General features: G+C 39.4%; 1 protein-coding gene across 2 annotated transcripts in view; it reads left to right on the forward strand.

Moving 5' to 3' along the window:
* Positions 1 to 23,023, forward strand: part of CYP7B1 (cytochrome P450 family 7 subfamily B member 1) — a 211,106-nt gene that overhangs the window by 173,387 nt on the left and 14,696 nt on the right. For both annotated transcript variants that reach the window (XM_024127004.2, XM_024127005.3), the window contains 3 exons: positions 9,949 to 10,085; positions 18,625 to 19,212; positions 19,690 to 19,896. In XM_024127004.2, the coding sequence (XP_023982772.1) occupies positions 9,949 to 10,085; positions 18,625 to 19,212; positions 19,690 to 19,896 (932 nt within the window). The remainder of the gene's footprint in view (positions 1 to 9,948; positions 10,086 to 18,624; positions 19,213 to 19,689; positions 19,897 to 23,023) is intronic.

Consider the following 23,023-nt stretch of genomic DNA (forward strand, 5'->3'; position numbering starts at 1 on the left):
TTTTATAAAATATGCCTTGACATTATTATTCCATGGTGCCAACCTGGGCATTCCTCACAGCAAACAAACAAACAAACAAAAAAACCCTCAGTCATAGACCTCTCAGAGTAAAATCCTACACAGATGTGGTTTGGCTTCTTAGCCAAAGAAGCATCTACAAATCACTCACTTGATCAAGGCATTAGTATAAATCTGCTAATGGAATCGAGTTTAGAAGACACATTGTCCAGACAAAGCTTTGTTCAGATCACACAATTGCATAGATGAACTGACAGTTAAAGATTCAACTGGAATATGGCTTGAAGAGTTATGCTCTAGGGTGTAAAGATACATTTAGTTATGTTCATATTAGTTTTGCTCTGATTCCATGCCAATAATGGAGAAGTCTGTAACCATTAAGCATTGCTTGCTTTTACATTGCCATTACATTTAATGCTTTGATCAAAAGTGCTTGAATGGTGAATATCTTTGCCACTGGGAAACTAAGTCAAGTTTTAAGTCAATTGTCATCCTGATAGAGCCAAAACATTTCAAGAGTAAAGGCCTTGTTTCTGACTGCCAAAGTTAACAGATCTTCGTAGAGTGGTACAGAAGTTACCAAAGAGCCGAGGATAGAATCATTGATAGACTGAAAAGTGGCATTTTTATCCAGGAATTTTTTGTGAGGCAGAGGTTGTGTGAACACCAGGTGCCAATCACACAGCACCGGTGGATTTGCAAGATTATAGGACTGGGGAAGAAATGAAGATTAAGCACAGGGTACCATGGAGATTATTTATGGTAATGAATTGTATAATTTTTCTAGACAGAGTTGGATTAATGTTCATCCTGAAAAGAGATTACAGGAGGTCTGATTCTTGCAGTAAACAAATATTAAGCAGATCATACATGTACAGCATATGAATCAAGAGTCCTAAAGCATATATGATTTATCGTTTACAAGGGGAAACAACCTGTTCCCTAACTGTGCGCATGAGATGCACTGGAGTCTTGTGAGGGGGGAAGAGACAGCGTCCTCTGTGCCACAAGGCTTCTTCCTTCAAAGCCTTGAAGAGTCTATCAGGTTGTCACAGCCCAGCAGCTGCCACCCCAGTTGTGGCGAGCACCCCGCCCTCCCGTGGCTGTCACGGAAACCAGCTGTGCCTGCCCCATTTGCAGGCTGCCCGGACCCTGGAAGAAGTAATGGGGGATCCGGGTGGCACAGTGTGTCCGTGCTTTGCACAGTTACAGAGTCTGAGCCCCGGGGTCTGCTCTTCCTTTCTGGAGTGCGGTTGTTTGTGGCAGGGGCTGTGCCCATCCTCAGGGTGAACCTCAGGTTGCTGCTTCTCTCCCCAACCTTGGAAACGTTGCGCTCATTTTTAGAATCTGCCTTTGATTGATTTGTAGAGCTTTTGCCATCGACTGCTTTTTAGAAGACAGTGCCCTCTGTACCTGCCTTTCATGCTCACACTGTAATAGCATCTTCTTTAAATTTCCAAGCAATACACTGAGAAGGGCACACTTCGGTGAGATTCTTTCCAAAAACGTTAACAACCTCAGTCTAATCATGCGAAAACATCAGACAACCCAGACTGAGAGACATCCTACAAAATCAGTGACAAATAATCTTCAAAAGCAGTATGTTTTTGTCATGCAAGTCACATGACCAGAGGGCCAAACCCCTATAATTTCGCCACCCCAGAATAACGGCCATGAACATCTTAAAGCATACTAGAGTCTTTGCATTTCTATTCCCATATTTTCTTTAAGGAAAATAATATTATTCTGTTGTGCCTGTGGTTGCTTAACTGCTTTATTCACGTAAAGGTGTCCTGTGAACAAATTTCTCTGAGAAGTAAGTACTGATGGACTCTGAGGTGAGTGTCTCTGTCTGTGGATACGGACTCAGGGCGGAGACCTTCACATCTTGTCATTGCTGCTCACCCTTCCTCACACTGTGGAGCCGGGGACGCCACCAACTCAGCCCCCCAGGGGCTTTGTAGTCAGGGAGTCGCTCCATACAATTTAGCTCCTCACCTTCTTGAGCTGCAGGCATCCAGGGAACTTTCGTGATTTGCTCTAAAAAGTGCCTCCCTTGCTGGAATTGAGGGTGAGAAATTTCTTGAGCGGGTTTTCACATTCGGTGGACAAGTAGAAGGAAATATGGTGGATTCCACTCAGTACCTGTTCCTCCTGTTCCTTTAAGTTCTGTCCATCAAAAGGCAGGGATCAGTGACCATCGTATTTATAGGATGACTCAGGCTCCCCACATCCACTGTGAGGCCATCTTCCTTTTGGCCTTGACAGCACAACGGGGTGGGGGGCTGGCACACAGTGTATCCCACTTACTGCCAAAGGTGAATTCGTGGCTGAAGCCAAAGTCTGCAACCTTGACGTTCAAGTCAGCACCCAGGGTGGATTTTCTGGCTACAATACTGTACAGTGGACATTCTCTGCCAGAATTTGCCTGGGGCCTCTTTCTCTTTCATGCTGCCATGACCCACCAGGTAATGGAACATCTCACCTTCGCCAGCATACTCCACGACAAGGTAGAGTGTTTCCTCCGTCTCCGTCACTTCATATAAGTTCATCATGTTGGGGTGACCCAGGGCCTTCATTATCTTGACTTTGTGGGATCGTCTCTGGAGCCCCGAGGAGTTCTGCTGGCTCTTGTTAATGATCTTCACGGCCACCTCTTTCCCAATCAGGATGTGCCGGGGCCACCTCACCTTGGTGAAGGTATCCTTGTCAGTGGTCACTGCCCACATGGGTCTCATCCTCCTCCTTGGCAGAGATGGAGGCAAGAGGCCTTGCAGCGGATTGCCTTTTACCGCATAGACAAAGTGCCCCAAGTTCAGCTTAAAATTGAGAAAAGCTGGTGAAAAACTTGATCCAAATCACCTCAAAAGAAAATCACTTCCAAAGCCCACCTGAAAAACTGATCTTTATAATAGAACCAAAGCACAGGGCCAGACAAAAATGAAGATAAACAAACAACAAATATTAACAAGCAAACTTTTTGAAGTGAGAAAAATGAATAAAGAAAAAATGGGAAAAACAGTATAGAGTAAAGAAAAAAGACAAATGAGAAAAAGAAATAAAGAAAAAAATGAGCGAAATCAAGAAGAGTAAAGGAAAAGTGAAAAAAATAATAGCAAACAAAATAGTCAAAAACCCTACAATGCCAAGGAAGAAACTAACTTTGGTCCAAGTCCCTCAGGTCACTGAAAACCAGCTTCCTGAGCTAAAAGATACAAAAAAACTTAGTCCAGGCAGGGTCTTAAATAGGTGCTTGGAATTCCATTGCAATGGCTCCTTATGAGGTCATAGCGAGAAATGGACCTAACATGGTTGAGGGTAATCCACAGTAGATATTCTCACTTTTTGGTTTCTAGAACTCTTCACCCTTAAAAAAAAAAAAAAAAAAGTTGCAGATTGGACCAATTTACATACTGACCAATCCTAAAATCTAGAATTGCCTGTCTTTTGTAAAAAATCTCTTTAACTTTTTTAAAAAAATGGAAACTGATATATGTTTCCTGCTTAAAATTCATTATATATATGCTTTGTTTTTTACTGCAGTTTGAGGTTTACCAAAAAAATAAGAGGAAATTGCAGAGTTCCCCAAACCTCCTCCTGATCCTCCTAACAACATAGTTTTGCGTCTTATTAACATCTTGCATCACTATGGTGCATTTGTTACAATTGACTCAACATTGATTCATTACTATTAACTAGAGTCGTAAAGTTTACATTGGGGTTCACTTTTCGTGTTGTACATTATGTGGGTTTTGACAAATGTATAATGACATGTATCCACCATTACAGTGACATATAGAATACTTTTACTGCCCTAAAAATCCTGTTTTCAACCTGCTCATTCTGCTTTCCTTCTCCCCTAACAACTTGCAACTACTGATCTTTTAACAATCTCCATAGTTTTACTGTTTCCAGTTCATAGGATTGTAATCATAATGTATGTAGCCTTTTCAGATTGGCTCCTTTCACTTAGCAATATGTAGTTGAGGTTCCTCCAAGTCTTGTTAGGTCATGATAGCTATTTCACCTTATAGCTAAATAATATTCCACTATGTGGACTTATATAGAAGTTTGCTTATCCATTCACCAGTTTAAAGACATCTTGGGACTTCCCTGGTGGCACAGTGGTTAAGAATCCACCTGCCACTGCAGGGGACTCCGGTTTGATCTCTGGTCCAGGAAGATTCCACATGCCAAGGAGCAACTAAGCCCTTACACCACAACTACTGAGCCCACACGCCGCAACTACTGAGCCCACGCGCCACAACTACTGAGCCCGTGTGCTGCAGCTACTGAAGCCCAGGCACCTAGAGCCCGTGCTCCGCAGCAAGAGAAGCCACCTCAATGAGAAGCCCATGCACCACAGCGAAGGGTAGCCCCCGCTTGCCGGAACTAGAGAAAGCCCATGTGCAGCAACGAAGACCCAACGCAGCCAAAAATAAATTTTTAAAAATTGGATTATTAAAAAAAAAGGACATCTTTATTGCTCTCAAGTTTGGGCAGTTATGAAAAATGGGCTGAAAACATTTGCATGCAGGTTTTTTGTGTAGACACTAAATTTCAACTCACTTGGGAAAATACCAAGGATCATAATTGCTGGGTTGTATGGTATTATGTTTCGTTTTACAAGAAACAGTCAACTATCTTCCAAAGTGGCTGCGCCATTTTGCATTCCCACCAGCAATGAGAGTTCCTGTTGCTTCACATCCTTGTCAGGATCTGGGCCTGTCCATGTTTTGAGTTTAGCCATTCTAATATGAGTGTAGTGGTATCTCATTGTTGTTTTAATTTGCAGTTCCCTGATAACATACAATGTGGAGCATTGCATATGCTTATTTTCCATCTGCATATCTTCCTTGATAAGATGTCTGTTCAAACCTTTTGCCCATTTAAAATTTTTTTTCTTATTGTTGAGTTTTAAGGGTTCTTTGTACATGTTGGATACTAGTCCTTTATTCGAGGTGCGTTTTGCAAAGATTGTTCTTCCAGTCTGCAGCTTGGGTTTTCATTCTCCTTTTAATACCCAAAGGGTTCTTTACAAAGCAGGATGAGGAGCTGGTGCCTCTGGCTCACAATCTTCCCACTATGTTTGCCTCCTGTACATGCACTTGACCCTTTCCCCCCACCCAATAGAGTCCCTCAGCGGGACGCTGCCCTAACTCCTCAACTTTTTCAGCTGCCATTGACACAAGTTTATGTGGTGTGTCTAACAGACTCATAATGAATGTTTGCAGACGAAAAAGGCCATGTGGCTCCCAGGCCAGCAAACAACTTCTTAGAGTTGAAGATTGGTCACATCTGTTCCTGTAAGCAACCTAGCCTGCCGTGCCGTTCACCCTGTCATGGTCCTTCTCAGAGGCCCAGCTTAGCGTGATGTGGCCTCACCATTGTTTCCCCTGTCCTTCCACTTCCTTTATTTCTCTTGCTCCTTAATGCCCACCCCCCAAATTCCTGTTTGCATCTTATGCAGAGAAATTTCATTAACTCTTGGACCAGGTCATGTCCAGAGAACCTCATCATAAGCAAACACACACCTGGTGAAGCTGTTCTGAATAATGATCATTCTTTCCTTGAGAAAGTCAGCTCTTTGCAGAGACTTCGGGCCTGTTCACCTGAAGTTATTGAGTCTTTGTATATCTGGGCATTTAACAACTTCTTTTAGCCAGCGATTGGAAGGATAGGGAAGTCCGTGCTTCAACCCTGAGCAGCTCCATGAAAGGTAGAGATAAGCAGGGAGGGTTGACAAACCAAAGAGTCCAGGCTGAGCAAAACCACTTCCAGGCACTGCTTGCAATATACAAATAACAAGAAAACTCACCCGGCTCTGTGTACCAGCTACTTTCAAATACTCTGTCTCAGCCTGATTGGTAAATCTCTAAATTGAATATTATTATTCTCATTCAGGGGAAGGAACTGAGCATCTATCTACACATAGCTAGCATTGGGATTTAAAATTTCCCAGGACAAGTCAGATGTGCAGAAATGTAACTTTAATTCTTTTAACTGAACTCAAATTTCCAAGCCCTTATTTCTCCTGATGGCAGAAAACACTGAATATTTGCAGTGAGAAGTTGCTCAGTCACTTCTTGTTTAAAATTTGGTCTCTTTTATGCAAAGATTAAGTGAGATTTGGGATTCTCTCTTCCCCTTCCTTCCCGTTGATCTGGTGAGTCCTGTTGTACAGATGTTCATGCCTGTTCATCTTTGCTTCCTGGGGGCGCCTCCTGGCTAGGGTTTTGGGTGGTCCTCCCCCTTGGTATCCCTTACTGGAGAGCTCCAGCTGGTGGTCACTCACCTGGTTTCCAGAGAGAGCAATGCATGTGTTTCTATGCTTGCTTGGCTGCACCTGGGCGCTTGCTGAGGCTGCTAGGACGCCAAGGCTCAGACACGTCTTCCATACACTCCTCTTTAGGAACCTTCCATCCACAGCCCTGCAGTGAGGCTCCCTCTCCCCAGTATCCTGAAGAGCATGTTGATCCTTAACTCTCCAGAGTAGTGGGAACATTTTTAGGCATCCAGTGCCCCCATTGGAGCCAAAAAATAGTGGAGGAATAGAGGGTGTTTCAAGAATACAGTTCTAAGAGACACTGTAAGGCAAACGACATTTCCAGTTAAGTAGCTTCCAGAGTAAGTCAAGGAAGCGTAAAACAGAGCAGCTTCAAAAGTGCCTTGCTCAACAGCAAAGTTTGTTCCAAAGGTCAGTGATATCTTCGGTTACTGCAATGCCCTTCAGTTGTGTAATTTCTGAAATTTTAACCACCCACACAAAGGAAATCTTTGTTAATTAGGAAAAATAAAAAATTATTAAGGTAACATTGCAGATATTAGGTGACCTGATAAGAATATATTAAGTCTTTATAAATTTTTAATCAACACGTAACTTTATTTTTCCTGGATTTCTGTGCATGTATCAAGGTTGCTCCCTACTTGCTAAGGAGGTTATTTCAATAACTGGGATTCCTAGCCTAGAACGATCAGGGAAAAATGGAAAAGAAATTACTTTGACAAGTATAGATTGCTTTGGAAAGTGTTAGGCTTTAAATGTCTAGTGGAACAATGTGTGACAGGTCAGATCTTCTACCTGTTTATTTAATGAAAGGTGTAGCATAAAGACGAACTTCATATATCATTAGAAACCAAGTATTCTGTGTTGGTCCACTCTTAAATTTTATGTGCTTCTTTTTCACCACAGGAAAATGTCTAAAATGTCTTTTATATTTTATAGCTATTTTATGTATTTAGATTCTTCTCCACTTTTTGCTTCCAGATAAGTTTGCACCGTACTTGACACTTTGCATAAACTTTAAGATGGGTCCTACAACTTGTAAGGAAGACCTTGCGAGCATTGATGCAGTGGTCTATGCATAGAACATGGGTTTAATCATTGAGAACCTTTGTAAGCTTTAATTTGTGTAATTTACAGGATATGTCCTTGTGGTCTGTTAAATAGTAAAGAGGATATTTGAGGAGGTGTATATTGTTTGAGTGGGAACAAGAGGGATATGGACCATTGATTTTGGGGGAGTTTTTTAGTTACCCTCCATTGTTTCATGACCTGCTGCTCTTAATCTTTGGAACTGGAGCACCACCAATAAGCGTTAAGCATCCATCCCTTCACTCAGCAGTGAGCAGTCGGTATTTCATTTTCAAAGTCACAGAGCATGAGAGAGACAAATAGCAGTATTTGTGCTGTGCCAGGTGTCAGCAGGCCTTTCTGGACCATTATGGTGATGTCTTTCCTCCCTAAATAATTTTTACAAATACACTGATGAAGACAGATTCCTGTTATCTGTCTTCGATGGGTCGTAAGTTGAACTAGCGCTATATTTTTTCCTGAAAATATGCACAGTTGTGACATGGTGTTTAATAGTTTGAGGCTGATTTCTGCCAGAATGAGCACAGCTGAAAGGAATGATGACCCTTTCATCTTTGTAACAATAAATTGGTTTTCTAATGTGTTCCCTCGCTTTGAATGTTAAGTTCATATTCCCCTGGATTTCTGAGCTCCGTCTTTTACCCCCTCGGAAACCCCGTGAAGAATACAAGTTTGGACCGCATGACAGAGGATGAAATTAGTTGCATTAAATAATGATATGACAAAAAGGCTTTCAAAATCTTTGTCACAGTGCAGCATTGAAGTAACATTAAACAAAACAGAGTGAAAGTAGGCCACGGAAGAGAGTTCATATCTTGAAAGGAAATGTTGTGAACTAGATCACTTGCAGATTTTGGAAAAGTCATTGGTGAGGAGCCTACATGCTATGGCTGGGGATCTACTCTCCAGTCATATGTGCAGTCTTTTCTCGTTTATTAATCTTTGGACATAAAATTAACTGTTATAGTGTCTTCTTGGTACACTTTTATATTTCTCAAAAAAGCAAGTCTTCATTGCTCAAGTTGCATTCAAGAAAATCATGGGGAGTGGGGTGGAGAATAAGATGCACATTTCTACGCAGTGTTTCCTGTCTTCCTATTCTAAGTATATGTATTTAAACAACAGCATATATTTTGTAAATTAGTATAAAGATAAACTGTCCTCCAAAAACAGAAAGCAAAGTTTTGATACCGATTTCCTTTATTTCTATCACACCTTGGATTTATTTTGTTTCAGTTTATTTTTCCCCTGAAAAATCTGATATTTCTTTTTCTTTTTTTCTTTTAACTTTAATTCTACCATGTTGGGTTGTGGGAAAATAAAAGCTTCTGATAGGGTTAATCTAGCTACATAGAATTCCATGCTGAGTACGAACATAGTCTTGATCTTTGATTAGATCTGAGCTTGTAATATCTTGTGATTAATCAAAATGGGTTGTCCTGTGTGTAGTATAAGTCATCCTCACAGATGGGATAGAGAATCATCAGAGTTCTCCTGAACATTTGTTTTAATCCCTTCTAGGATAAGATGGCTTTGGATCTTTTTTTAAACTTTAAATCAGATTGAGTTCACCAAAGAAACGACTAGGAAGAAATATTTTATTGTATTTTATTTTTTGGCTGCGTTGGGTCTTCGTTGCTGCACTCAGGCTTTTTCTAGCTCTGGCGAGCGGGGCCTACTCTTGGTTGCGGTGCACGAGCTTCTCATTGCGGTGGCTTCTCGTTGCGGAGCACGGGCTCTAGAGCATAGGCTCAGTAGTTGTGGTGCACAGGCTTAGCTGCTCTGCGGCCTGCGGGATCTTCCCGGACCAGGGCTCGAACCCGTGTCCCCTGCATTGGCAGGCGGATTCTTAACCACTGCGCCACCGAGGAAGTCCCAAGGAAGAAATTTTGAAGTCCAGTTTTGCTAGGATTATAGGTCAAAAAAGAAGAAAGTTGGTTTTTAATTCACAGCATTTCAGTGTTTCACTGAACACACTTCATATGTTAAAAAAGTTATCTTGTAAAATTTGACAAATATTCCTATTTATTTGTAGTTTGAATAAAAATCTTCATAAAAGAATATAACAAAACACCCTTCATGGAAATAATGTTGAAGTTCTTATTGTTCTAAACAGCATAAAAGATTTTTCAAGATTAATAATCTCCCCTCTTCTAATTACGTAATTCCAGTCTAGTTGAAATCTGATAACAAAGAGCTTTACTTTGGCAACTAAACTACCTGACATCTAACCCCCAGAGCACAGCAAGAGCGCTCAAACACAAAATGTTTACTGAATGTGTCTGTCATTTCAGCCAACCACTTGGGCCTCACAAGACACAATTTCTCACAAAAGTTGCTCACCAAAAATTGTAAATGGAACTGTCTGCCCCAGAGCCACACACACTGGAGGGGCTCAATAAATACATGTCTATGATTATATACGAATCATTGAATAAAATAACTGAAAAAAATCTGTACAATTCATCCAGTCTACTTCTAGACTGGATTAATGACCCACAGGTATTAAAATAACAATGATTTAATTTCTCTCTCTTTTTTTTTTTTTTCTATAGGAGACCTGGTGAACCTCCATTGATAAAAGGCTGGCTTCCTTACTTTGGAGAAGCCCTGAAATTACAAAAAGATCCCCTAGGTTTCATGACTACTCTTCAAAAGCAGTATGGTGATGTTTTCACTCTTTTCCTTGGGGGTAAGTGGCCACTTCAATAAGTTCCTTACTTGTATCATAATTTCTCACTTGTTCTTTAATGTTGTTATATTTTTCTCTAGGCAAAATATGGAATATTTGTACATTATTGTTTTATTTGTAGGCTACTACAAAAGAAAACTATGTTTTTGAGTATAGTAATCCTCACATTAAAAAACAAATTTTAGAATTCTCTTGAGGGTTCCTAGGGAACCCCACTCTCCTGGTATCACCTGTCGTTTGGTTTGGTTTAGCTTGCCTTTAAGAATTGTTTCTTGAAAAGCTAGAATACATTAATGGACTTGATTTTGTAGAGCAGTTTTAGGTTTACAGAAAACTGATCAGACAGTACAGACAGTTCCCATATATCTCCTCTTCCCCCTGATCATAATTCCCCCTATTATGAACATCTTATATTAGTGTGGCACATTTGTTGCAACTGATGAGCCAGTATGGATACAACATGAAAAGTCTGTGGTTTAGGGGCTTCCCTGGGGCTTCCCTGGTGGGACAAGGAGAAGCCTGCGCACCGCAATGAAGAGTAGCCCCCACTCGCTGCAACTAGAGAAAGCCCGCTCGCAGCAACGAAGACCCAAAGCAGCCAAAAATAAATAAATTAAATAAATAAATTTATTTTTTAAAAAAGTCTGTGGTTTACACTAGGGCCCACCCTTTGTGTTGTCCAGTCCTTGGGTTTTAACCAATGCAGCATGTCATGTATCTTCCATTACAGTATCACACAGAATCGTTTCACTGGTCTAAAAAATCCCCTGTGTTCCACATATTCATCCTCTTCCCCTCCTCCTGAGCCCCTGACAACCGTGGATCTAGAATATATTTTTAATTTAAAAGTATTTGTTATGGTTCAGTGCACAGAGAGCAGTGTGGGTCTAGGAATGTTCCACAGCTTTCATTAGCACAGATGTAAATAAAGTAATAATCCTGCAGGTGAAAACAAATATATTTGTTATGGTTCTAACTTCAATAAAATGTTTACAAAACAAGGAAAAAACACACAGCAGGATCACTACGTAACCCAACATCACTGGGCTGAGAGAAGCTGGAATGTGCTCAGCTCATCCTCTTTTAAGGCCCATGCTCTCCAGCTGTAGCAGCTATCTCTGGCCACCTAACAAACCTCTCCCAAATGTAATGCCTGAAAACAACAACTGGTCTTGCCCAGGTCACTTGTGTGGCTTGAGTCATCTGGCTGATTGACTGGGGCTTAAATGGCCCAAGACGGCCTCATCACATGCCTGGCTGGGCCTCCTTGTCGACATGATGTTTCGTCCTCAAGAAGATGTCCTTATGTGGCAGCTAGTATTTCAAGAGGGTGAGAGGAAAATCTGTAAGGCCTCCTGAGGCCTTGGCTCACATGTTACAGAACCTCACTTCCAGCACATTCTCTTAGTACGAGCAAGTCACGGGCCAACCCAGATTCAAGGCTAGGAAAATAGATTTCCACTTCTTCCTGGGCAGAGTGGCAGAGTCACATTGCAAAGGAGCCCATGTAGAAAGACAGAAGAAGTTTCTCGTGGCCATGTTTGCATACAGTCTTCCACATCAGCTTATCACCTGGGCTAGGCATTCCTTTTCTTCACTTTAGTCTGCCCCGTGCATGTCCCGGAAGGCTAATCTCTACACAGTAGATTATCTACACGCCTCTGCCCTCTGACTTCTGGGTAGGTGTGCAGGTGGAGGGCAGGAAAGCTGTGTTCTAGCTCTCCATCTCTTACTGGGCTCTGTAACACAGTTCACTTTCCTTCCCAAGAAAATTGAAGACATCAGGTATGCTCTAACTCAGATCCACACATATCTATCAAATGTTTCACAATTATCCTTACCACCTCTGCTCCAGTTTCAGAGAATGTTCAAGACAATCCATTTACCTGTCCCCATGACCCTTACTGCCTCCTCTGGGCTGGCATTTCATTATTTCTCCCTCCCATATATGTATCTTCATTATTTTCTCTCTTGGGTCCTTACCCTAAGCTTCTAACCATGCTTAATCTTTCCTGTATTTTCCTTCTAGTTACTTTTCACTTCTGTTTTTTCTCTTTTGCATCTAGATTTTTAAAGAGTTACCTACCTTTGCTGCCCCCGGTTGTTTAGCTCCCAGAGACCTCCTAGCTGTAACCAGCTTTGTGCCTTGCTGAGGTCATTAATGGGCCATCACCTGCCTGGACCTCTCTATCTGGTGCACAAAGCTGATCCCTCATTCCTTCTCGAAACACTGTTCCTTCACTGTCTTGACACTGTACCTCCTGGGTCTTCCACCGATGCTGAGCATTCCTTATCTGGGTCACATTTACATATGCCTCTTTCTTTGTTCAACCCCCTTTATCTTTCTCTAACAGTCCTTGGAATTTTATGTTCTATTCCTAAAGAATTTAGATAATTTCTTCGTACTGTAATTACGTTGCCAAGTATCCGAAGCAACCTTTTGTACATAGAGCAACTTCACTTTTGTGCTACCATTTCCATGTCATTGGGAGGAAAAAAATGATCCAACTGGTTGAAATGGTCAGCATCGTCAATTTCCCACATGAATAGGTGGTATTTGTTTCATTGCATCTTACTCCCTTGGCTGGCAACTGGCAAGTCTCTTCCAACAGTAATTATATGCACTCAGATTTCAGAAGAATTGAAACGGAAAAAAAATCTTGCATCTTAGAAACAGAGACATTGTAGTGTATATGGTGATCCTCATGAGGCTCTCCAGGGTCTAGGTTCCACCTACCTCTCCAGCCCCGTCTCTTGCTACTTTAATGCACCATTAATACACCAAATTGTTGGAATTTCCTCCTCATATACCATGTCCTTTTGTGCCTCTTTTTTCTGTTGTGGTTCTTTCTGCCAGAATGCTGTTCTTCTATTTCTGGGTCATCCTTGAAAGATGACCGACTTGGATGCATCTTTTGAGGCCATCGTCACGTATCGCTTCCTCCCGAAATCCTTCACTGACCATTTCCCTCCCCATGGTATGTTTGATGCCTCTTCTCCAGGCTCCAATTACTCCTAGTATCACTTCTGTCAAGGCATTTAATAAATTGTGAGTGTATTGCTAATTCACTTGTCTATTTCCCTTCATTATTTTCTAACTTCTTTACTGCCAACATTTAGTTCAGAGCTCAGCACTGATTGACTCACAATAAATATTTGATGAGGAAATTCCCAATACCTTAGAGCTGATGAAATACTTACTATAATACAAATAAAGGCCATAGCTGGGGCTTCTATTCTGAGTGAGCTTTTGGCTTCATAATACAAAACTGTATTCTTCACTTTAAAAAGTCACTCTTGGGGGGGAATAAATTAGGAGTTTGGGATTAACATACACACACTACTATATATAAAATAGCTAATCACCAAGGACCTACTGCATAGCACAGGGAACTCTACTCATTATTCTGTAATAACCTATGTGGGAAAAGAATCTAAAGAAGAATGGGACGACCCAGCAATCCCACTACTGGGCATATACCCTGAGGAAACCCTAATTCAAAAAGAGTCATGTACCACAACGTTCACTGCAGCTCTATTTACAATAGCCAGGACATGGAAACAACCTAAGTGTCCATCGACAGATGAATGGATAAAGAAGATGTGGCACGTATATACAATAGAATATTACTCGGCCATAAAAAGAAATGAAACTGAGTTATTTGTAGTGAGGTGGATGGACCTAGAGACTGTCATACAGAGTGAAGTAAGTAAGAAAGAGAAAAACAAATACCGTATGCTAACACATATGTATGGAATCTGAAAAAAAAAAAAAGGTTCTGAAGAACCTAGGGGCAGGACAGGAATAAAGACGCAGACGTAGAGAATGGACTTGAGGACACGGGGAGGGGGAAGGGTAAGCTGGGACGAAGTGAGAGAGTGGCATGGACATATACACTACCAAATGTAAAATAGATAGCTAGCGGGAAGCAGCCGCATAGCACGGGGAGATCAGCTCGGTGCTTTGTGTCCACCTAGAGGGGTGGGATAGGGAGGGTGGGAGGGAGAAGCAAGAGGGAGGAGATATGGGGATATATGTATATGTATAGCTGATTCACTTTGTTATAAAGCAGAAACTAGCACAGCATTGTAAAGCAATTATACTCCAATAAAGATGTTAAAGAAGAAAAAAAGAAAACAAGCAAACAAAAAACCAGTTTCACTTGCTATCTTCATCTTAGATACTGAGAAGCTTACTGAATTTCTAATGTTGAAATAATTTGGCCATGGCTATCTTTTTAAACTCAACAGTAGACAACCATAGTTGAATACGAACTGCTACTTCCCTTTAGCTTCTTCCAAGAGTTTGAATAAATTCCTGTCAAAAATTCTTATAATGTATGTGGTTCTAATGATCAGTTTGCAAAATAGCTCATTTGGAAAATGTGAAACGAGGAACAGTGTCTCCCCCCTTTGTCCCATGATGTGATTTCAGTGAGTGTATGTTCTCGCGTGATGAGCAAATGATTGTCATCCCCCAAAGTCTCAAGGGACATGGATGTCATCTTAATAAAGAAATTAAAAGGTACATCTTTTCATGAGAAACCACGTAAATTCGTGACCTGTCGCAGAAAATAGTTCTCTAATTGGTTTTGTGTGGTGGTGCAGCGGAATCGTTTTCCCTAGATGTCACCCCAGCGAAGCACCACTGTATATCATTGTCAACAGCGAGCGAAATCTCCCTGATAAGAGGGGGAGTATAATGTGCTCATCCTCATAAAATAAAAAGTTGGTTCATAGTCCACTCTTCTAATGAATATTTTCCGCTTGACATTTAAAAAACGGCTATTGAAGAGCCAGCTAAACATGGAGATCGAAAGGTTATAGTTATGGAAAATTTCTTTAAAATTCCAATTTATCTCATATTTCTTGACTGGGCATTTCTATTTCAAATAGTCAAATAGTTGTTCTGAATTCTCTTGGATGTGTTTCTGTACAGCACCAAATATCTGAAATGAAAGCATCAAAATTCAGGTTATAATGATCCAGATGTCAAACTTCTTGTGTATAAGACATCGGAGTGAATGACGTATTTTTTTTTTTTAACATTTAGTGACATACTTGGCATCATGTAGCTTCACCTTCCTAAAAGAAGTAATTTTGCAGGGAGTGAAAAGGCTGTTGAGTTAGTAAACGATCGTATGCAGGTTATTCAGGAATGCTGGGCTTACTATCTTAAGGCCCAGCCAGCTCCTAAGAAAGGAAGACAATGAAATTATTGGTAAAGAATACATTAAAAATTTTGACCCCATTTCAAATTTACTGCTCAAAAGGATGGTTTTATATATACGTATATTTTTTTACAAAAATAAGCCTCATTTTGACTTTTATATTTTAGACAAACGCAAACTCTGAAATTCTTTAAATCAATATTATCACATCAACTGCTGATAGCTTTCTTCTCCCTTCTGAAAACACAGCAAAGGATATTGTTTCTATCTTGTGATCTTCGTGAACTAGGCAACTTGCCTGTTGACACTTGGCTTTCATTTACATGAAACCACACTGGAACAAAAGTTATTTTTGCTCCAAGAATCCATGGCCTTTAGAATAACTTTTCAAATTTCCTTTGTTAAGAAATTTAAATTCATTTTATGAATGTATATGTGTTTTCCTAACTGTCTGATTAAAGATTACAAAGAAACTCTGGTTTTGCATCTCACGTTAGCAGATGGTGGACAGATGGTTTAAATTAATATTAATTTTGGAAAACTTAGCTTAAATTGTTTATACGGAAGATTAAAAGTTGGAAAGCCAGCTAGCATCTCCAGTGTTATTAGTACTTCCAAACCCACTCAAAAAGTAAAATCCAGAAAATCAAAAGGTCTTACTCAGCAATCCACATCTTATTCAGATAAGAGAGTCGGTAAAGCATAATGCCTTGAAGTTGAAGAAAATCAAAATAAGAATGAGAAAAAGAAAATACAGATCCCGAGTGTAAAGAGTCTTGAAAAGAGTGAGAATTGTATCTACAAATTGCTTTAAACTAATCAGTAATGATTTTTTAAAAGAACCTGTATGCAACAAACTGTTTATTAAAAAAATATTAAAATTGGTTGCTAACCAGACAATGTTTTCTGCATTTAGCTTTTACTGTTTTTATTTGAAATTAACCTTATAGTTTCTTCCCATATCCTTACCCCCAAGGTGAGATAGAGAAAGAGAGAGAGAGGGAATATATGTGTAGTTTTGATGAATTCTAGATAAAAACTGTAAAGTACATGAAGCCTCTACTTCAGTAGGCCAATAGCCAGTGGCTTCTGCTGCCGTGGCTGAATACAGTTTTGCCTTTCCACTTAGATTTTGATGAATATAGAAAATAGGTAAGAAAAAAATTCAAAATATTCTCTAAAAATTATGTTTTACAGACTGAGCCTTTTATACATTCTCTGAATTTTACTGACTAATTTAAAATAACTCTGTAAAGATATTTATAAGCAAAATCCTTTTGTTTAGTGAAAGGAGAAAAGTATGAATCACCACCTGTGAAAATGCACAGCCTTGCCTAAAATTATATCTTTTGCAAAGTAAGAGAATTCACTCTTTTTTCAATTATTTGTCAGGCAGATGCTGGCAATTTTATTTAATTAAGCTGCCATGGTAAAGCAGGTGTCATAAAATATGCCCAAATCCAATGGATTCCCTTTTTTTCTTCTCCGGGGGCGGGGTGGGGGGAAACATCCAGTTTACTGTGTAGATACAGCTTTAGGGTCTGACCAGAATGAGTAGTCATTTCTAGCTTTACCCTCATTCCTAGATTGGCCCACCTTATTAAATAAATTAAGGGGAAATAGAGTGAATACAATTCAAGTCATACGATTTATTTTTAGAAAAAGAATTATAGCACGTATATTCATGTACACTAAAAACTTAAACTCTGTTTTAAAATTGTAAAACAAAAAACATTTATCCTGTTTCTAGGATTAGGTTGAAAATTATTCAAAACTTTATCCTAAATCTGGTACCAAATTGAATTTAATTTCTGTGATGCTGTTTGAGTTACCATAAATAACGAGCGAGAAGTTTTTCATCTAAGAAAGCTTCACACACACACACACACACACACACACACACACACGCACACAGGAACGATGAGGTGAAGAGCTAAGTATAGCTGATTCGACAAACTTTCATGTCTAATTATTTACTGTTTTCTAGAAGACAAATAAGCATTAAAGTTGTAGGATCATCTAAATTTCATGTGTGTTCTTGGAAAGGGAAGACTTATTAATGCTAGCATTGAATACTGCCTACATATTACCTCTAATTAGCAGGAGTCTTAAAGCAGCCCTCCAGTGAGAAGGAGTCAGCACTGTGTAAGGAAGAGAACAGTGCGTGGGGACTGTCTTCTTGTCTAGGCTCTGCCACTAAAAATGGCGGCATGATCTTGGCTCTTAACTTCTCCTGACTTTCTTTAGCTGATAAATGCTGGAGAGGGTGCAACTAGGAATCTCCAAGATCCGTGCCAGTTTTGAGAGACAGACCACAGTATGACTCTGTTCCTCAATGTGCCTTCTTATAAGAATCACTTGAGGGACTTGTAGGTCCCACCTTCAAGCCTTCTGAATCAGAATCGGGAAGGAATCTGTATTTTTAACCAGTACCCTAAGTCTGGACTGATACATGAAAATGCCAAATGTCATCTCCTCAAAGAACACTTGTTGATAACTCCAGGCTGACCGAAGCATATTCCACTTCCTGTTGCCCTTACACTGTGTTCCCACCTCTGCTCTATTACTGTCCATAACAATACAGTGGTTCCTTTACGTCTTAATCTCAAAAGGAAAGAGATCCAACCAAGTATCTGAATGTCAATAAATGTTGAATGAATGCATGAATGAATGGATGAAAGCGTGATTGGATGGGTTCTAGTTTTGAAATCCTCTTTCGGTCACAAATCAATATGAGAGTTTGGACGTGTTACTAAATCTCCCTGAGCTACTATTTTCTCATCGATAAAATGAAAACCTTGGTATTTGTGATTTGTTGTTATTGTTGAATTAGACGTTCATTTGTGAGTACCTGCTTCGTACCACATCTTCATTTATATGAATTAAAATTATTGTATCCAATCAAAGCTAAGATAATACCAAGTATGAAAAAGCTCTTTATGCAGTGTAAGTGATCAGTAAAGGAGTAGCATCTTACCAATTTGAGTTGCTTGTTTGTTTTCTGATTGTATTATTGGGGAAAAATATGAGACGTGTTTAAGTAATGAATTTTGAGACTGTTTAAAAGATAATTTAAATACCTTGGTAGTTCTTTAAAATAAAAATTTGAAGAATAAACTATCTTTTTGAAAATCATTAAGAATTTCAGAATATTTAACTTCAAGCTTCTAGCGTTTTCCCACCATCTTCCATTTTAAAAGGAAATATGTAGTGGAATTTTGAATCAAATAGATTTTTATTGTACTTTGCATCTTTTGAGATGTGAGTTATTAAGGTCTTTCTAATTTTGATTAAGATATTCTCAAATTTCAGATACCTTGTTTTGTTTTACTACCACATGAATTCATGTTCTCATTTATTTCTTTTAGGAAATTACATAACATTTATCCTGGACCCTTTCCAGTACCAGTCAGTGGTAAAAAATCAAAAATTAAGCTTTCAAATGTTTAGTAGTAAATTCTTAGTGAGAGTATTTTCTGTCAAAAAGATGATGACGTATCATGACCTGAACGACAAGATTCATACTAGCTATCAACTTTTACGAGGGAAGCATTTGGACACACTGTTGGAAAACACAATGCAGGCTCTAAAACAAGTTTTTGAACCACAACTCTTAAAAACCACAAGTTGGGACACGGAATATTTGCTGACATTCTGCAGCTCAGTAATATTTGAGATGACATTTACAGCCATACATGGAAATGTTCTCGCTGGCGATAGGAAAACATTTATTACTGAGTTAAGAGATGATTTTTTTAAATTTGATGGCAAATTCACACATTTAGCATCAGGCATACCCATTGAGCTTCTAGGAAACATCAAGTCTATTCGAACGAAACTTATAAAACAATTGACAACAGAAAACTTAGCTAAGTTACAAGGATGGTCAGAAGTTGTTCAAATGAGGCAAGATATCCTGGAGAAATACTATACGCCCAAGGACCCTGAAATAGGAGGTAAGAAATTTCTGAATGATGACTTGTCTAAAATAAAATAATTTACAATAGACCTTTGAAATAAAAAGACAAAATGGTGACCTTGAGAATTTTTATGCTTTCTAATTGGCTAATGATAAAATGTTTTACTCTGAAACAACCCTTTGTGATAATTGATTTTTTTTTTTTTTTTTTTTTTTTTTTTTTTTGCCGAGATGGTAATGCAAGGTACTTAACGGGGATAATGAGAAAGAGTATAACTGAGCTGCACTTACTCCTCTTATCTCATCCCCCCCCTCCCCTCCCCCACCACACACACATTACATTTTAAACTATTCTCATTAGGCAGAAAATTAGACTTCAGAAGCCTATTGGTCCTCATTAGCATGCACTGATCCTTGGCTGGGTCTGTGTCCTAACATCTTTTAATTAGCACACTGCAAATCTAATCAGTGTAATAAACGCTATTAATCTTCCTTTTCACTTATTTTCTCCCAGCACATCATTTAGGCTTGCTCTGGGCCTCTGTGTCAAACACCGTTCCAACTATGTTCTGGACGATGTATTACCTTCTACGGCACCCAGAAGCTATGGCAGTGCTGCGTGACGAAATTGACCATTTGCTGCAGTCAACAGGTCAAAAGAAAGGGCCTGGATTTTCCATCCACCTCACCAGAGAACAATTGGACAGCCTGGTCTACCTTGGTAATTTATTTTTATCTGTTATGAAGAAAAGAAGGTACCTCTCTCTGCAAAGTCAGTTTATCACTCAAAGCTGTTTACCGAGAGGTGGAGGACACAGCTGCCTAATTGACATAATAACACCCATTTACATCAATTATAAATTATGTAGTTTATAGCTGTAGATACTCTCATTGCATGTAAACATTAAGGCCTAGGTAATTAACTATGTAAGGTATGCAAAAGGCTAAACCAAAGCTTTGCAATTATTTGAAAAAAAAAAGGTTTATGCCTATTAAGTCCCTTGAGTCTGAGCATCTGTTGGTGTGTTAATGCTTTCCAAACGATGCTGGACTATCTCAACAAGAAAGGTATTCGGGATTGAAAAAGAAAGTATTTCAGACAGACGAGTTGTGTGCAAAACATACTTATTCTTCCCTAAAATGGTGTCTATATTTTCAGGCAGAGATTAAGATGTATTATACAGCTTGCAGTGTTATGATTTGCAAAAATATAGTAAGAGTGATTTCCACTGGAAGTTCATGATTCAAACACATTTGGGGAAGAAAAAAAGGAGGGAAGAAAGGGAGGGTGGGAGGGAGGGAAAAGAAAAAGCCACAACTACAAATTACTTCATGTGAAATGTCAATATTTTATAAAATAGTCACTGGTTCATGAGATATGCATGGTCACTATTTCAAATACGTTTGAGGTCAGAAGTGACTAAGTTACTTTTCTTTTTCTATGTAGGCCTGTGTGCCTGTAACAGTGAGCTTTTGATAACAGTGGATTCGCCTTTTCCGGTTTTGATAAGACCACTCTCATTATGTGAATGAATTTTAGTTCCCAAAGTTAAATTCCAAAATCCAACGAGTTATTCTCTGCTTTGTCTGTATTGACATTTCATCCTGTAGTTTCTTTCACTATACACTATTCCAGGGCCCTTTGGACAAACGTAGGAGCAAGTCTTTATATATCTCTGTTGCTTCCCTCGTTTGACAATGTAGGCAAGTATTTTAGCCCGCGTTGGCCTCAATTTTTTCCCTTTTAAATATGTTCCAGGTTCTTTGATGGGAGCTTCTGGGAGCAAAGGCCCTACAGGTCTTGATCAGTGTTGACCACCAGCTGACATTAAGAAGAATGGCCCAAGTGTTCTGGAGATTGTTCCCACTGGTTAGGATAAGACCCATCAGGGGCAGTGGCAGGAAAGCTTGCCTTGTAGTGACAGTTGGCTAGCTTATTCAGTCATGCCGTTTTTGGCATACATTATCAAAGTAATTTTATTTTTTTTTTATTGGAGTAGAATTGCTTTACAACGTTGTGTTAGTTTCCGCTGTAGAACAAAGTGCATTATCAAAGTAATTTTATATTTGCTTGGAGAAGGAAAATAATCCCAGCATTATTAAAATACAAATATTATTTTATTTTTCTTTTCAGAATGACTGGGGACCAAATGCACAAACTTTGCATAAAGTTCTGGGTAGTTGCTTTCACGTAGACACACAGTATTTTCTGGGTAGAAGATTTATGGTTCCTATGAATATCAAGGTTGCATTTCCCATTTATTCAAGTAATTTCAACTGCATTTTATGAGTCAGATAATGTATACAGGGACGTAAAGCAAATAAACTTTAAGGAATCTGTGTTTGTATTCAGAACACAGTTGTAAACTCTTAAAATTTAGTTGAAATTCATCAACTCTCTTTTTACTCTTAACTTCTCACTATTGAAAGAAAAGACCGTTTTAAAATTGTGGTATTAAAGCAGACAAGTTTAAATTTATTCAAGCTGAAGAAATGGCAGTTTCCAGAGCCGTAATCCGGGTCCATTTAAGTCCATCACTAGAGTAGAGATTTTCATCCAGGTGCCCTCAGACATTTACAGCTCACTTATCATCAACAAATGACCATCACCAATCCCAAGTGCCTGGAGATCCACCTGAGTACAGGAAGCACCTTCAGCAATCTAGAAGGTAGACCCCGTTCACCACAACCTCGGGTACCAGCAGAGGCCAGCGTTGTTCATTACGAGAATTGAATCTTCTAGATAATAGGGTCCAATTTTTTCTTTCTCCAGATAGTTTGAAGCAATGTCTATCAGATTGCATCTTCAATGCAGATTGAAGCAAATTTTTATACGAATCAGACTCACAACAGATAACCTCTGCATCTAGTCATAGCTCTATCGTATTTCTCTCTATCAAAAGGGTATGAACTATATGAGGAAAGGCAAGATTTACAGAATTAAATGTTTACAGTGCACTGCATGGGATGAGTGTATCTGCATCTCATCTCCTTAAAGAAAGAGTTCTATGTATTCTAAGTACAGTTTCTTTAAAGAAAGATATCATGGGCTTCCCTGGTGGCGCAGTGGTTGAGAGTCCGCCTGCCGATGCAGGGGACGAGGGTTCGTGCCCCGGTTTGGGAAGATCCCACGTGCCGCGGAGCGGCTGGGCCCGTGAGCCATGGCCGCTGAGCCTGCGCGTCCGGAGCCTGTGCTCCGCAAAAGGAGAGGCCACAACAGTGAGAGGCCCGCGTAACGCAAAAAAAAAAAAAAATAATAATAATAAGAAAGAAAGATATCTTGAATTTTTATCATTATAAGAAAAGAATTCACAAGAATGAAAGGAATGCTGCATTTTTTTTTAAACCAGGAAGGAGAATTTTGATATTGGTAGAGCAAACATAGGGAAAGGAGTTTTTTTACAGAGATTTTGCGTGCCATCGCGCATTGATAATGAAGCGAATTTGGAAAGGAAAGTTAGAATGCTGTAGAAACCAGTATGTTCTTCCTAAACAAAAATGATTTCTCTTGTTTAGAGTGATCCTTGAAGACAGAGCCCGAGGGGGCATAGGCTTATCGTGATGTGATCATCGTGCACATATTATTGACATTCGTGGCCCAATCCTATAGGCCTCGCATGTGTGAGATTTACTCTGACTTCAGTATACACACAACATCAGCAAAACTTAAAACGTGTAGCATCAAGTGGGCTTTTAAATATCAAGCCTGTTAACGCAATTCAAAGCAATCGCCCGTTGCAAGAGGCTGTGATGGATTTATGCTTTTTTCCAGTGCTCTTGAGCATCTTTCTTTACAACCATTCTACCCCTTTCTTTTATTTATTTTTATTTTATTTATTTATTTATTT

Source organism: Physeter macrocephalus, chromosome 15 (genome assembly GCF_002837175.3).
Source record: "Physeter macrocephalus isolate SW-GA chromosome 15, ASM283717v5, whole genome shotgun sequence".
Lineage (NCBI taxonomy): Eukaryota > Metazoa > Chordata > Mammalia > Artiodactyla > Physeteridae > Physeter > Physeter macrocephalus.